Source organism: Canis lupus, chromosome 14, assembly GCF_011100685.1.
Source record: "Canis lupus familiaris isolate Mischka breed German Shepherd chromosome 14, alternate assembly UU_Cfam_GSD_1.0, whole genome shotgun sequence".
In the NCBI taxonomy this organism is placed as follows: Eukaryota; Metazoa; Chordata; class Mammalia; order Carnivora; family Canidae; genus Canis; species Canis lupus.
The window spans coordinates 22,280,202-22,297,130 of record NC_049235.1 but is presented as its reverse complement, the minus strand read 5'-3'; the positions used below and the strand labels follow the sequence as shown (position 1 = coordinate 22,297,130).

At 44.4% G+C, this 16,929-nt stretch overlaps 1 protein-coding gene and 1 non-coding gene across 2 annotated transcripts; one reads left to right on the top strand and one right to left on the bottom strand.

Moving 5' to 3' along the window:
• Positions 1-337: 337 nt before the first annotated feature.
• Positions 338-12,755, bottom strand: LOC100682772 (leucine-rich repeat-containing protein 37A3-like). The gene is made up of 3 exons (XM_038556883.1): positions 10,418-12,755; positions 2,402-2,453; positions 338-1,837 (listed from the first exon to the last, which is right to left on the bottom strand). The coding sequence occupies exons 1-2, from the start codon at positions 12,727-12,729 to the stop codon at positions 2,426-2,428; spliced, it is 2,340 nt and encodes a 779-aa protein (XP_038412811.1). The 5' UTR covers positions 12,730-12,755; the 3' UTR covers positions 338-1,837; positions 2,402-2,425.
• Positions 12,756-15,866: 3,111 nt separating this feature from the next.
• On the top strand, positions 15,867-15,961 carry MIR8841-2 (microRNA mir-8841-2). Its single transcript, NR_128846.1, has one exon. It is a non-coding gene; the product is annotated as a microRNA mir-8841-2 (primary transcript).
• Positions 15,962-16,929: the final 968 nt, after the last annotated feature.

Here is a 16,929-nt window from a genome sequence, read left to right as displayed (position 1 = left end):
CTTGTAATAATTTTGGTAATGATGATGATAAGACTATAATGCTGATAATAGCCACAGCAATATAACCTTATCTGCATCTCAAACCCTCTGCAAAGCACTAGATAGGCATTGTCACCTTTACCCTCCAAAAACCCTAATGAGGGGCAACCTGGGTGGCTCAGTGGTTTAGCCCCGCCTTCAGCCCAGGATGTGATCCTGGAGACCTGGGATCAAGTCCCACGTCAGGCTCCCTGCATGGAGCCTGCTTCTCCCTCTGCCTGTGTCTCTGCCTCTCTCCTCTCTCTCTCTCTCTCTCTCTCTCTCTCTGTGTGTGTGTGTGTGTCTCTCATGAATATATAAATAAAATCTTGAAAAAAAAATCCTAATGAGAGTCCTACTATTTTATTGTCATTTCACAGATGATAAAAACTATAGGTCAAATAACTTGCCTCAAATCTAGTAAGTGATAAAGAGTAGGGCCTAATCTTACCTGATTCCAGAACTTTCTCTCTTGAGCTGTATGCTGTACATCTTTCTGTAGATTCTCAATTCTAGATGCACACAGTAAACAATATTATGATGCCTATTTGTTCCTCCAGACTAATTAAATCAGCCTTGGGATTGGATCTCAGGCATCAGAAATTTTCAAAGCTTCCTAGTTGGTTGAGATGGCTACCAAACTTGAGAACCACTGCCTTTCTCAAAGTTCAACCAAAGACCAAAATTAAAGGGTTTTGAAGAGTAAAGAGAAGTTATCATGTTTGTGCTTCAGAAAGAGTAAACCCTCAGTCTGGCTGGAATGGGGAAAATAAATTTGAAGGAAATCTTCACTAAAGATAGGAAGGCCTACGGCAGGGCATTGTAAAAGTTTTACCAAGAGATGCTAACGGTTTGGGTGAAGATCACAACAAAAACAATAGGCAATTGTTATGAGGGAAGGTCACCAGGATTCCGTAATCAATGGGATTTGTATGAGGTATTAGGAAGAAAGAAGTACAGGATGGTTCCCAGGTTTCTCATCCTTGCACATTGTCCATGAATTTTTCCCAAGTTTACTTAGTGCTAATGGAGCCCTCAACAGCCAAAACCATAGAGGCCAGAGAAACAGTTTTTGTTGCTGTGTTTGGAGGCAGGGACACATCTGGTCAGGGGGAAGATCAGAGGAAGGCATAGAAGAAAATGGTGCCTATGTAGCCTCCGGGAGGAGATGCTGGGCAAATAGTTGAAAAAAAACAATCTGAGCTTAAGTTAAAAGTCTAGCCTGAAAATAGACATTAGCAAGTAGTCACTGATCTTGATAACATAAAATATGATGTTCTTAGAATGCCTTAATGTTTGTACGAGCAGGTAGTTGGAATCCCAGCAACCTGATCTGTCTGGACTTACAAAAAATTTCTTTTTAACTCAACCACAATTTCTCTCTGTCCTATTACAAGTCCCCTTTAGAAGTGTGAAGGGCACATGTAAACATATATGCTATAATCCATTTAAAAAATTCCACTTATGGATTATATTTCTAGACTTTATTCAATAAACCACAACCTGTACAATTCCTTATATTTAGATGGCACTCTTCAGTTTGCAATGCCATGCCTGTATATCAAGTCATCTGATTCTTACAAAACTTCTTCCAAATGAGGAAATCCAGTCTCAGATTGTGAGAAAACTTGACAAACTGACCCAATTAGTAAGTGGAAAATCTAGGACTCAAGTTCATTTCTTCCGGCTCCCAAGCCAGCATTCTTCACCAGGCGGGTTTCAGCACATCCCATCTTAACACCACCACATTAGACTCCCAGAATCAAACTCCATGGACTCAGATTGCTTCAATATTCTGAAAAGCTAGTGGAAAATCTACCTAAATGGTGGGGTGTTGGGGAAAAAAGAAAATTTACAAGAATTAGTTGAATGTCAGTATTAGAGTAGACTAAGCTCCTGGCTCAAGGCCCAAAGACCACTTGCACTGAGAAATTCTTTCATCCCATCATGATTTAATTTGTACATTTTGATCAATATTTTGTCTCATGTATATGAGAAAAGCAATACCTAAGGCAGGTCTTTTAACTGCCAGCCTATTCATTTTCATTCATTTGTTCTCTCTCTTTTCTAAAGGTCAGAGTTCATCAAAGAATGTGGTATCCATGATCAGTCTGAAATTATTAAAAACCTCAGAGATATGCTACAGTGATCTCTGAACTGAAAAGCTCCCACTTGTTCTCCAGGAACAAAGAAACGATGAGTCAATTGATGCTGTGTACAGCTTCGATTGTTTTTTTGGAGAACAATTTGTTATTATCTGTCTTAGGTAGCTGTCATCTGCCTGGGGATTTGATAAATAGAGTATGTAAAAGTGTGGGCATCAGTGAATTAGCCAGTGATTCAGAGCTATTGAAAGGTCACATCTCATTTTTTTCATGCCTACCTGAAAATCTCCAGTGTTAATAGTTCATGATCCACCAAACTGCGTTGTAACCCTTAAAACAAATTACATTTTTAATCAGTAATTTAATACTAAATTCATTCAATAATAAATATATTCAAAACCTAGTTTTCTTAAAATTTTAAGTTCTTTGCAAAACTTATTATATTACAAATCTGGCAAAGTTTAAAAATAATTTTCAGGAGCTTTTAATTGACTAATTCCAATTAACAAAACAATGGAATTAGATATGTTAGGTATTTTAACCTGCATTTACAAATTTAACATATTTGGTGACCTTACACATGACACTTTCACTCAGATCCTAGGAGCCATCACCAAAGCAAGGAAACCTGGGAAATAGTCTCTACTTTGGTGACTGTGTATTCAACTCCTCAAGAGTCAATTTTTATTTTATTTTATTTTTTTTTATTTTTTTTTATTTTTTTTTTTAATTTTTATTTATTTATGATAGTCACACAGAGAGAGAGAGAGAGGCAGAGACACAGGCAGAGGGAGAAGCAGGCTCCATGCACCGGGAGCCCGACGTGGGATTCGATCCCGGGTCTCCAGGATCACGCCCTGGGCCAAAGGCAGGCGCCAAACCGCTGCGCCACCCAGGGATCCCAAGAGTCAATTTTTAAAAAGTAAAAAGGGAAGAATGAGCACTAAGGGAAAATCAGCAGTCTTCTGCCACTGGTGAATTAGGCTAATAGCTGATCCTCACTACCTTATTTTTCCCAGCAGTTCTTTGAGACCTCTCCTGTAATTACTGCAGGTGCTTCAAGCACCTGTACACTCAGGTGTTGCCCTGGCCTCAGTACACATTTGCTAACTGATTGCATCTTGCTGGATGAATTATTATGTAGAGATTGGAACCCTGTGAAAGTACTGCTAAGAGATTCTATTCCATCAGATATATCCACTCTATATAATGAACTATGTGCAGTCATTTTCTTTAGAGGTATCTCTGTATAGGATCTTGGATATCAAGGAGTTTCAAACTTGTCATTCTGTGATCCCCTGTGTTCAGAACCTTGGTTTGTGGGAGCTAAGAAGAAGAAAATTCAAAAATCAATGTGAGGAGCACCTGGGTGGTTTAGTCAGTTAAGCATCTGACTCTTGATTTCCCCTCAGGTCATGATCTCAGGATCCTGAGATCAAGCCTCTATATGTGTGTTGAGCTTCCCACTCAGTGGGGAGTCTGGTTGAGATTCTTTCCCTCTGCCACTCCTCACCCCCACCCCCACCACAGGCATGTTCTCTCTCTCTTATTCTCTCTCTTAACTAAATAAATCTGAAGGAGGTGGAGAAGGAGAAGGAGAAGAAGAAAGAAGAAAGAAGAAGAAGAAAAGAAGGAGGAGGAAAAGGAGGAGGAGAAGGGGAAGGAGAAGAAGGAGGAAGAGGAGGAGAACGGGAAAAAGAAAATCAATATGAGGTCAGAATTCATCACTTAAATAATAAAACAAGGGTCTGTATTAAAACAGTTCTGATACAACAACAACAAAAAAAAAACATTTCTGATGAAGTCTATTTCTGCCTACTAGATGCAGGCTATGGAAGAAATGTTTACATAGACCATAACTGAGCTAGGTTTGCAGCTATATACATTTAACAACAATCACATTTGAACCAAAACAGCATATTTTCTTAAAGATCTTTTATATTTTCTAGAAGATTACATTTCCAAATACCATTTAGCTTGAGGAATTCTTTTCCTCATAATCTTTGCCTGGTATTTGAAAAGTTATTTCTATTTGATAGCTCATAAATCTTTAGTCTTTCCTATACCAATAACCTGAGCTCAAATGTGGAAAGGAAAGGAAGGATGATTGAGAAAAGCAAGAAGGAATAATATGAAGGTAAAAAAAAAAAAATAGAACACAGTTTCCTCTTTTTTATTATAAATAAGTATTTTCAAAATACAGAACATTTCATACTCCTCTCCATTATCCCTATAAATTCCAGAATCTATTTACTATATGAAAAATTATTATATTTTAAAAGCCCATCAGCATCAACATAGGTATTTAATATTAGATTATCTCAGAGGTTTTGCTATTATTTTAGAATTTTAAATGTCATAATAAAAAATGTCAAAAAATGTCAACTTTCTCTATTTAAAAACCACTATTTCTACATGGAGCTAGAGATAGGGAGCCATTACTTTTTTTATGTCTTAGTTTTCTTTTTGAAGAGTTGGGCATGAGCATTCAGATTTGCATTTCCTGAGCCCCTTTAACTTGCTTTCAGGAGTTTGAGAGCTAGTCAGTGTTGAGAATGACATGGATTTGGCTCTTACCCTCAGTGGGACTCAGGAGGTCTAGAAATTGTTCATGGTATTGTCCGTATGGACATACTTCAGTTTTTTTGAGTAGAGGCTCCAAAAGTTTTCACTAGATTCTCAAAGGTATCTGTGACCCCAAATAAGTTTAAAACTGTGGCCTCCATTCCTTCTCTGAATTCTTGTGTGCATCTCCATACCTTTTAAGAAGTGATACATTTTTCTTTACCTGTTGGAGGTGTGGTGGAGACTGGAAGAAAGACTATGATAGGAGGATTGGCTATGGTCAGAAAGGGGTGTAGTGCTCAAAGCAGTAACAGCCATCCCATCTCAGAAGTACTTGCCAGTCTTATCCAGCCTGGGCTTCTCTGTGACATTTCTCCACCCAGCATTTCAGGTTCTCCATTTGTAAAGTGTACATTTGGAGCAGGAAAACACTACCTAGCCCTTTTCAAGACCCATGATTTGATTTGATTTGATTTTACTTGATTATTTGTTAAAGCTGACACATATGGGGCACCAGGATGGCCCAGGCGGTTAAGTCCTTGACTCTTGGTTTTGGCTCAGGTCCTGATCTCAGGGTCCTTGGATCAAGCCCTGCATCAGCCTCCATTCTCAGGAGGGAGTCTGCTTGAGGATTATCTCTCTCCCTCTGCCCTTCTTCCCATCTCTAAAATGAATAAGCAAATCTTTTTTTTTAAATTATGATTTTAAGTTGACACAAATCTTACATTACTTTCAGGTATATAGCATAGTGATTCAACAAGTCTGTATGTTATGCTGTGCTTACAAATGTAGCTCCCATCTGTTACCATACAACACTATTACAGTCCCTGTGACTTAGTCATTCAATAACTGGAAGCCTGTATCTCCCACTCCCCTTCAGCCATTTTGCCGATCCCTCCACCCCCTCTGGCAGCCATTAGTTAATTCTCTGTATTTAAACTGTATTGTAGGAATCCCTGGGTGGCTCAGAGGTTTAACGTCAGCCTTCTGCCCAGGGCGTGATCCTGGAGTCCCAGGATGTGATCCTGGAGTCCCAGGATCGAGTCCCACATTGGGCTCCCTGCATGGAGCCCACTTCTCTCTCTGCCTATGTCTCTGCCTCTCTCTCTCTCTGTGTCTCTCATGAATAAATAAATAAAATATTTTAAATAAATAAATAAATAAATAAATAAATAAATAAATAAATAAACAAACAAACTGTATTTTAGATGGTGACTTACACACAGGAGTACACTAAATCTGTTTCCTGAGGGAAGAAGCCATCTTTCCTCTTTTAGGGTCCCCTAAAAGTGCTCTTCACATCTAGTTAAATATCTCATAAAAGTTAGTTAAGTATAAGATTTAGATATATATTATACTGTGTGTTTATCAGGTCATTTGGGATTTTTATAAAATCCTGTTTCTCCAGTTTATAAAAAACACAATTTCCCTTGGGTTTCAAGTACTGCAAAGTAACAAATTCAATTAAATCTAGCAGCAAATTTCCCTATAGATAACAAAAAGCACATTTATACTAGGGAATTCTTTTTTACCTAACAGAAGAATTAACTGTATATGTGCTAGAACTCCCTGCCTTCAATTCTTCTACAAACCTAGAGGTGTGGACATGTCCGCAAATAGAATAATCACAGAAAATGGCCAGCCTTAAATCTGTTGAGATTTAAATCAAGAAATATTTATATTTTATTATTGGTTACAGTTGATGTGTAACATGATACATCTACCTAATGTTACATATTTAATTGACTTTTATTCTTGTAGCTTTTCTAAGAGTGAAAAGACTCAAACTAAATTAAATCTTCTAATCCTGAGTAATTGATAAGAAACACAGAAGTAGAAGGATATTAAAAGGAAAGGAAATATATATATTCCAAGTGCTTTATCTTATGTTATCAAAATGATTTGCTGAGCACCTAAGGCAGGCTCTGTGCCAGGCCGAAGAAGCACAACAAGGAATAAGATCATACCCTCAAACACTGGGGATGCAAATACCTAAAAATGTCAAATTCATAAAAGCAGAGAGTAGAATGACCATTGCCAGGAGCTGAGGGATCAGGGGAAAAGGGAAGAGGTTGGTCAAATGGTACAGACTTTTGTTTTAAAATGAGTAAGTTCTGGGGAATCTAACGTGCACATGGTGGCCACCGGTAACAATATGTTTCTGCACGTGTAAGTTACTATGAGAGTAGAGCTTTAATGTTCTCATTACAACAATACCAACAAAATGATAATTAGGTGAGATGAGGGAATGTATTAACTAACTTTATTGTGGTAAACATTTTGCAATGTATTTGTGTACCGAGACATCACATTGCACACCTTAAATTTAAATATGTTATATGTCAATTATATCTCTGTAAAGCTGGAGACAAAAATAAGACTTATTCAACTCACATTCAACCTCAATGTGTTAGTTAATTCTGTCCTGAATAACTTGTATTTACCATCAACTCTGGCCCACTGGGCAAACACACACACACACCATGAAATTCATGTACTCATAACTTTGCCTTCTAAATATTTTGTGGCCATGGGGATTCCTGGGTGGCTCAGCGGTTCAGCACCTGCCTTTGGCCCAGGGTGTGATCCTGGAGTCCCAGGATTGAGTCCCCCATCAGGCTTCCTGCATGGAGCCTGCTTCTCCCTCTGCTTGTGTCTCTGTCTCTCTCTGTCTCTGTCTCTCTCTCTCTCTCTCTATCATGAATAAATAAATAAAATCTTTAAAATAAATAAATAAATATTTTGTGGCCTGTCATTTAATTTCATGGCGAACTGCTAATGAGAACTACCTCCACTCCCCACCCCACCCATTCACCCCACTCCTACCATCCCCCTCCTGAAAATTGTCTCAGAAACCCTCTTGAATTCGTAGGACAGCCAAGGAAGATTTCTGCTCTCAGGCAACAGAAAGAGGAGACATTTTATTTTATTTTATTTTTAGGAGACGTTTTAAATGTTTAATGGGTTAAGATTTTAGGAAGAAGAGATTAAAAAATTGTTTTAAAATGCATATGCACTTGTATACCTATTTAAAATTAAAGCGGGCCAGCGCGTGAGCGATCTGGGAGGCTTGGACTCCACTAAGGGGAGAGGGAGATCCGCCTGCAGAGGTGAGGCCACTAAGCGAGGTCACCGACCTAAGAGGAGCTTGGCCCAAGGCCCGCCTCTAGCAGTGTCTGCGTCAGACTAGATCCCGGCTTCTGGGTCCGTGATCTCGCCTGGCCGCAGCGCCATGCGTGTAACGTTGGCCTCCTGAGGGGGCGTCTTCAGCTCACCGCTCCCTCCTCCTCGGGACTTTCTCAGGTACCTGCCCATCAGCCCCTGAGGCACAAACCTGGAGGATCTGGTTCTTCTCATCTAGCCAGGACCTTCCCTACACTAGTGTGGGCGTTCAGGACAACCAAGCAATGTGAAGCTATGGTTTTCACAGGCCCCTTGAGATATAGCACTGAAGATTGGCAATTAGAAAACAGAAGTAAAGGCACAACACACTATGGCCTCCTAGCCTCAGGCAGAGGGGCCAGAGGGTGTGACTTCAGGATGACTGATATAGCTCCATGAGGGTGGATACCATCTCTCATCATTTCAACCAAGGAAAGAAATCAGTGGTAGTCTGAAAGTGGCTGCTTATGTAAAAACTGCATTCCATGCCAGGCCTGAAATGTTCCAAAGCTCACTTCTATGAGTAAATTGCAACGAAGATTTCTACAAAAAAAGACACAAGCAAAAGAAGAAGGAAAAAAAGTTTAAAGCTTGTCCTGGAGCACTGCTGTGATAATCCAGTAGCGTGGCATGTTAATCCACGGCCTTCAAAATCCTAGAAGACTAGCTCTAATCTCCTACTCTACAGAGAGAAGAGAGAGAGAGAGAGAGAGAAAGAGGAAGCGGCAGAGAGGCCAGAGGGAGAAGCAGGCTCCACGCAGGGAGCCCGACGCAGGACTCGATCTCTGGACTCCAGGATCACGCCCCGGGACGAAGGCAGGCACCAAACCGCTGAGCCACCCAGGAATCCCCCCCCCATTCCGTTTATATACACATTTTTTTCAGGGGAGTCAGAAATAAAGCAAAACAGATAGCCATCTGCCCATCATCTGCCTAGTGGCCATTTCCAGTCAACCAAAATGCCTTCTGGTTGCTTTATGTTCCCTGATAAAAGATGCCTAAACCTGAATTTATCTCCCTCCAACTGGCTGTCCTTCCCAACTGCTGCATTTCCACCTGCTCATCCGGGACAGAAATTTCTGAGAGTTATAGTTGATTTTTCTCTTTTCTGGATGCACCCTGCCCACTACTCCCCTCAGCAGTTACGCAGTCTTGTTGCTTCTTCCTCTGTGATGCTTTCAGGATTTTCTTTCTACTCCTATCACAGCCATTCTGTTCTGGCCCCTTGTCACTTTACTCCCAGCTTTTGCTAGACCATTCTTTCTGGTTTCCCTGGATCAAGCTTTCCTCTTTAGATCTCTCTACATAGGGAATAGAAAACAATCCTCTTGTTTTAGTGATACATATGTCTTTCTGGAAAACTTTCAATGGCTCTCTATATCTCAGCATAACTTTCAAACCCTTCTAGCTGATAGTCAAGGGTATTCATAACCGTATCTTTCACTGCTTCCTAAGCTAATGCTTTTTTTTCCAGATTTTATTTATTTATTCATGACAGACACACAGAGAGAAAGGCGGAGACACAGGCAGAGGGAGAAGCAGGCTCCATGGAGGGAGCCGATGTGGGACTCAATCCCGAGTCTCCAGGATCACACCTTGGGCTGAACGCAGCGTTAAATAAATCGCTGAGCCACTGGGGCTGCCCTCCTAAGCTAATTCTTTTTTTTTTTTTTCTAAGCTAATTCTTAATTCCTGATCATTCTCGCAGCTGTGCCTTTGCTTAGACTATACTCCCTATTCTTGCTGTATTTAACAAATCATAGCCACTCTAAATCTCAGCTGAAGTTTTAGCTTATCCATGCAACTTTCTCTGACCCCTACACTCCATTGATTACAGATTCTGGTGACTTACAGAACCTATAGTCTGTACTTAATTATAGGTCACCTGTCTTTCTATGCCTATTTCCTTTCTTCCCACCTATTATTTCATATTCTAAAGACAATGCCATACTTGCATGGCTGCCACAGTACTGAGTCCTGGGCGGGGCATAAAATGGGTGCTGTATATAGAAAACCAAGGGACAAAGATGAGTTCTAAACATAGCTGAGGAATCAAATAATAGCTAACACTCACATATATGTGAGGCACTGAAAACGTGTTTTATATGTATTAACTCACCAAATCTCACAATAATCCCACAAGGTAGTAACTATTACCCCATTTTATAGATAAGGAAATTGAATCAAAAGCTAATAAGTGACAGAACTCAATTCAAACCCAGGCAGTCTAATTCCGGAATCTCTACTCTTAACCACTTTTTTGTATATCACCAAGGAGATGGAAAGAGGGACATGTTGCTATAAAGATGGGAGAGTAGAGGTTAAGCGATTAAATCATGGGGCTAAAAAAACTGGATAAAGAATAAGGACAATTACAAGTAAACGAGTGCAAACGTGGGAACCACAGCAAACAGGAAAATGAAGATAAGGACAGTTGTCAAAGAAAAGGTAAAAAGAGAGAGTCAGTCAACATGGTTGGGGAGATGACGAAGGCCCAGGAAGACCTCAAAGAAAGGCTGCTGTGTCAAGCAGGAGGCAGGGAACAAATGAGAAAAGGCAATTCTTACAAGATGGTGAAGGTGTTGTCCGTGTTGGGCTCTGGCACAGGCACTCTGCGGAGCCTCTGCTTTGGGCTGAAACCAGTACACGATAGCGTCTCATCTTTGCAGGTACAGAGCTCACATATGTTGACGTTTGTGGTAACATTCTGTTCTGGCTGCTCAGTGAAAGTTGTATATGCCTTTTCTGGGAAGTATTTTGCAAAATGCACCACTGAGTGCTGAGTCGTTGGGGGGAGAACCGACTCAGATGACTCTGGTTGGTGACTTACAGTAATTTCCAAGTCCATAGGTGGAACAGTGACTTCAGTCAGGTTTGGCTGTTGACTCTGAACACGCTCTGGATGTGCAAGTGTCACCTCAAGGTCCGCTGGAGAAGGAGCTGTAGTCTTCTTCGTGGTTGCAGAATGTTTAGCCTCTGTAATAGGTTCTGGAGTAATGGTAAGCCCCAAGCCCCCATGATGAAATGTGATGCTGGGTGATTCTGGATGCTGGCCTTCACCCTTACTTGGAGTTGGACTCATCACTTCCTGATGAAATGGATATTGAACTTTAACCTCCTTAGGTGGCTCTGGAGGCTGAGTTGGGGTCTCTTGCATGGCTGGAGAAAGTTCAACTTCCATATTGGATCCTGCAGTTACAGTAATTTCCAGGTCCATAGGTGGAACAGTGACTTCAGTCAGGTTTGGATGTTGCCTCTGAATCTGCTCGAGATGCGCAAGCGTCATCTCAAGGTCCTTTGGAGGGGGAGTTGTAGTCTTGGTGGTTGTAGAACGTTCAACCTGGGTAGTAGGTTCTGAAGTTATGGTAAGTCCCATGTCCACAGGATGAACTGTGACACTGGGTAAAGTTGGATACAGAGCCTGATCCTGACCTAGGGTTGGAACTGTCCCCTCCTGATGGAATGGATATTGAACTACAACCTCCTTAGGTGGCTCTGGAGGCTGAGTTGGGGTCTCTTGCATGGTTGGAGAAGGTTTGGTCTCTGTAGTAGGTTCTGGAGTTATGGTAAGCCCCAAGTCCAAAGGTTTAACTGTGACTTTATTTAAGGTTGAATGCTGAACCTGAACCTGCTCTGATGGTGGAAATGTCACCTCAAGGTCCTTTGGAGGAGCTGTAGTCTGATGCAGAGTTGTGGACTGTTCAACCTCTGTAGTGGGTTTTGGACTTATGGTAAGCTCTAGGGCCAAAGGTTGTGTTGTCACATTTGGTGACCACAGGTGCTGAGCTTGATCCTGAGCTGACGTTGGAACTGCTGCCTCTTGATATATGGAAGGTTGAGCTACAAGTTCCTTAGGCAGCTCTAGAGGCATGGCTGGAGAAGGTTCAATCTCTGTAGTGGATGCTGGAGTTATGGTAAGTTCCAGGTCCAAAGGTTGAACTGTGACCTTAGTCAAGTTTGGACGGCGAGACAGAACCTGCTCGAGATGTGCAAATGTCACCTCCACGTCTTTTGGAGGAGCTATAGTCTTTTTCAGGGCTGTAGAATGTTCAACTTCTGTAGTGGGTTCTGGACTTACAGTAAGCTCCAGGTCCAAAGGTTGAACTGTTACACTGGGTGATGATGGATGCTGAATTTGATCCCAACCTGGTGTTGGAATGGTCTCCTCCTGATATACTGGAGATTGAGCTACAGTAACCTCCTTAGGTGGCTCTGGAAGCTGGCTTGGAGTCTCCTGCATAGGTTGAGGAAGTTCAATCTCCTTAGTGAATTCTGAAGTTATGGTAAGCCCCAGGTCCAAAGGCTGAACTGTGACTTCAGTCAAGATTGGATGCTGAGCTTGAACCTGCTCTTGATGTGCAAATGTCACTTCCAGGTCCTTTGGAGGAGCAGTAGTTTTACTCACGGTTGTAGAATGTTCAACTTTTGTGGTGGGTTCTGGAGTTAGGGTAAGCTCCAAGTCCAAAGGCTGAACCGTTACATTGGGTAACAATAGATGCCGAGCTTGATCCTGACCTGGAGTTGGAACTGTCACCTCCCGATACATGGGAGGCTGCATTACAAACTCGTCAGGTGGCTCTAAAGGAGGACCTGGAGTCTCTTGCATGGTTGAAGTTTCAACCTCTGTAATGGGTTCTGGTGTTATGGTAAGCTCCAGATCTAAAGGTTGAACTGTGACTTCAGACAAATTTGGACTCTGAGCCTCAACATGTTCTGGATGTGGAAGTGTCACCTCTGGATCCTCTGGAGGAGCTAGAGTCTGCTGCAGGGTTGTAGAAGGCTCTGGAGGTACAGTAAACTCCAGGTCAACAGGTTTAGCAGTGACACTGGGCAAGCTTGAACGCTGAGCTTGATCTTGTCCTTGAGGTGGAACTGTCATCTCGTTATGGACTGGAAGTTGTGGTTCAACCTCCTTAGATGGCTCTGGAGGCTGAGCTGGAGAAGGTTCTGACTCTTGATGGGGCTCTGGGGACTGAGTTGAAGCCTGCTGCAGAATTGGAAATGACTCTAGCTACTCAGGGAGCTCTGAAGGCTGAGTCTGTGCCACCTGTTGGGCTGGAGAAAGTTCTACCTCCTTAAGGGGCTCTAGAGGTAGAGATGGAGCTTCTTGCAGGACTGGAGAGGATTCCAGCTGAGAAGGGGTCTTTTGAGAGACTGGAAGAGGTTCCACTTTGTCAGCAAGTTCTAAAGACTGGGCTGGGGATTCCTGTTGTGTGGCAGAAGGCTCTACCTCCTGTCGGGGCTCAGGAGATATAGCTGGGACCTGCTGGGGAACAGGAGGCTGAGCTGGAACCTCTGGTTGGGTTGGAGGCTTGACGTCTTCAGTGGGCCCTGGAGAATGAGCTGAGACTGTGTACTCATTTGAAGATGGTTCAATCTCCTTATGGGGCTCTGATGGCTCAGCTGGGGCCTCCTGTTGGGCTGAAGTAGGTTCCATCTCCTTAGGAGGGTCTGGAGTCTTTACTATGAGTTCTTGTTGGCCTGGAGGAAATTCATCTTCAAGGGTCTCTGGAGACTGGAAAAGAAGCTTGGACTGGGCTGGAGAAAATTCAACCTGCTCAGGGGGAACTGGAGCTTAAGCAGAGGCCTCCTGCTGCCCTGGAGAATGTTCAAACTTAGTGGGCACTGGAGTTATGAAAACCTCCAGATCTACAGGTTTTGCTGTGATATTGGGCAACATTGGATGCTGAGCTTCACCAGGACCTAGACGTGAGGATGTCACCTCATGATGTACTGGAGGCTGAGCTACAATATCTGTAGAGGACTCTGGAGGCTGAGCCTGGTGCTCAGGCTGGACTGGAGAAGGTTCTACACCTACGACAGGCATCTGAGGCAGAGATGAGCTCCACTGCTGGCTTGGAGAAAGTTCAGTTTCCTCAGGAAGATCTCCAGTCTGTGTTGGTACTCCCTGCTGATCTGGATAAGGTTCAACATTTTCAGCAGGGGCTGGATGTTATTCTGGAAACTCCTGCTGGATTGGAGAAGGTTCCAACTGTTCCGGGGACATGGCAGACTGAGCTGAGGCCTCTTGTTGGGGTAGAGAAGTTTCAACTTCATTAGTGGACTCTGGAGTTATAATAAGTGCCAGATCCACAGGTTTAACAGTGACTTTGGGGAAGAATAAAAGCTCAGCTTGACTCTGACTTAGAGGAGAAACTGTTACCACATGATGCTCTGGAGAGTGAGCTGGGACCTCCTGCTGGGTTGGAGAAGGTTCAACCTCACCAGAAGGTTCTGGATACTGAGCTGTGGCTTCTTGTTGAGTGGCAGAAGGGTTAACTTCCTCATAGGTCTGTAGATGCTGACTTGGGGCTTCCTGATGGGTTGCAGAAGGTTTAACCTCCCCTAGGGGATTTGGATGTTGAACTGTGGCCTCTGACTGGGCTGGAACAGGTTCAGTGCCCTCAAGGGACTCTGCATACTTAGCTGGGGTCTCTGTTTGGGTTGGAGAAGGCTCACCCTCCTCTGGGGTCTGAGGGTGCTGAGTTGGGGACTCCTCCTGGGTTAGAGGAGGTTTGATCCCCTCGGAGGACTGTGGGTGCTGAGGGGGGCTTCTTGTTGGATTGGAAAAGGTGCAACCTCCTCAGAGGTCTGTGGATGCTGACCCTGGCTTTCCTCCTGGGTTAAAGATTCACTCTTCACATGAATCTGTGGAAATTGAGTGGGAGCCTCTTCCTGAGCTGGAGATGGTTCTCCCTCCTCAGAGGCCTGTGGATACTGGGTTGGGGCCTCCTGCTGGGTTGAAGAAGGTTTAGCTTTCTCAGGAGTCTGTGCATGATGATCCTGGCTCTCCTCCTGTATTGAGGAAGGTTCACCCTCCTCAGGGATTTGTGGAAGCTCAGCAGGGGCCTCCTGCTGGGGTGGAGAAGGTTCCTTCTCTTCCTGAGTCCCTGGAAGTTGAGCCAGGGCCTCCTCCTGGGTTGAAGGTGATTCACCCTCCTCAGGAGCCTGTGAATCCTGAGCCAGGGTGTCCTGCTGGGTTGTGGAAGGTTTAACCTCTCCAGGGGTCTGAACAGGGGTCTCCTGCTGTGTTGGAGGTTTCTCCTGTGTGGGAGATTCTGGGGACTCAGTTGGAGTCTCCTGTTGAAATGGCAAATGTTCATTCTCCTCAGGGGACTGTGGAGGCAGAGTTGGGGCTTCATGCTGGGTTGCAAGAGGTTCCACATTAAGGGGCACAGAGGGCTGAGTGACAGACTCACGTTGAACTGGCAAAGGTCCCACCTCTGTAGTGGGTTCTGGTGTTACAGTAACCTGCACGCCTGCAGGTTTAACAGTGATATTGGGCAGGTTTAACTGTTGAACCTGATGGTGACCTGGAGGTGCAACTTTCACCTCATGATGCTCTAGAGGTTGAGCTGGGTGCTCCTGCTGGGTTGGAATAGGTTCCACCTCCCCCAAAGACAGCTCTGGTGGCTGAGCTGGTTGTTCTTGCAGGATTGCAGATGATTCTATCTCCCCTGGAGATTGACCTGGGGTCTCCTGCTGGGTTGAAGATTCTGCCTCATTAGGGAGTTCTGCAGGCCCAGCTGGGGCCTCCTGTGTGACTAGAGTAGGCCCAGTCTCCTCGGGGAGCTCTACAGGCTGAGCTGGGGCCTCCTGTGTGACTAGAGTAGGCCCAGACCCCTCGGGGAGCTCTACAGGATGAGCTAAGGCCACCTGTGCAACTGGAGTAGGTCCAGCCTCCTCGGGGAGCTCTACAAGCTGAGCTGGGGTCTCCTGTGGGACTGGAGTAGGCCCAGCCTCCTCGGGTTGATCTGGGGCCTCCTGTGGGCCTGGAGAAGGCTCAGCCTTCTTGGGGTGCTGTGGAGGCTGAGTCACAGTTACAGTAAGTGCCAAATCTACAGGTTTAACAGTGACATTGTGTAATTTTGGCCGCTGAGCTTCATTCTGACTCAGAGATGGCACATTTACCTCCTGAGGTGGTACCTCCTCCTCTGGTGGCTGAGCTGGGGCCTCCTGAGGGGTCCAAGGTTCTACTTCCTCAGGTGCCTCTGTAGGTTGAGCTGAGGCTTCCTGTTGGACTTCAGGGGTACTTGAAGGTTCAGCTGGGGCCTCCTGTGGGCTTACAGAATTTCCAGCTTCCTTAAGGATCTCTGGAGGCTGAGATAGAGCGTCCTGAAGAAGTGGAGGTGTTTCTGTCTCTTCAGGGGACTCTGGATGCTTGGCCTGGGCCTCCACCCCAGGCACAAAAGGTTCAGGTTCCTCTACAGTGGACTGGAGAGGTCCTGCAGGGGTCTCCTGCAGGAGTGAAGAAATTTCAAGCTCCTCAGGGAGCTCTGGGGGTTGATCTGGTCCCCCTGGGAAATCCATTGGTCGGTTTTCCTCAGGGTATATGATATCCATACCAGAATCTGAATAATCGTCCTGCAGTTGTTCTAGGAGCTCTTTATTTGCAAATTGGTTTGGAGTTCCAATAACAACTTTGGCAAGCCTTCGATGCTGAACTAGATCTTTGTCCAGGTTTGGGGATGAAACAAAAAACTTTCTTTGGTTTAAACTCTGACTATCCAGAGGTGGAGCAAGTATTTCCAACGACTGGTGATCTTCTGGCTCATCTCCAGTTTTCATCTTACTTTTGAGTGGAGGAGGTAGAACTATGGCCTGATTCTCATCACCCAACGCTGGAACCACTTGTAAGAGCCTTTCGTGCAGGGTTGGCTTGTCATTCAGATACTGATCTGTCTCTGGGGGCAGCTCACCATTTGAATCCGTGTCCAGGAATGGAACCAAAGTCTCAGTCAACTGCTTAGGCGGGGCCGACATCTGGGCTGGAGCAGAGGACCTCAAGTTATTAAAGCCCCCCGGCTCTGCGGGGCGGGTAAGTGCCTGGAGCGATTCACGCAGGAGTTCAGAAGAGTGCGAAGACCAGGGTTCCGGGGATCTCCGAGGGCCGGAGGTCCGACGGGCCCACTCCGGAAGGGGAGCTGCCTGGCCCAACAACCACAATGGTTGCCAGGTAAAGAGAATTAATAAAACGCAGAAGCAAAGCCTGGACATGATACTCTGCGGAGCAGAGACCCAAGCCAGTGGGGCGCTCGGTCTCGCCAGAGAAACGGAAATGTTCAGGGAGCCCGGTGAC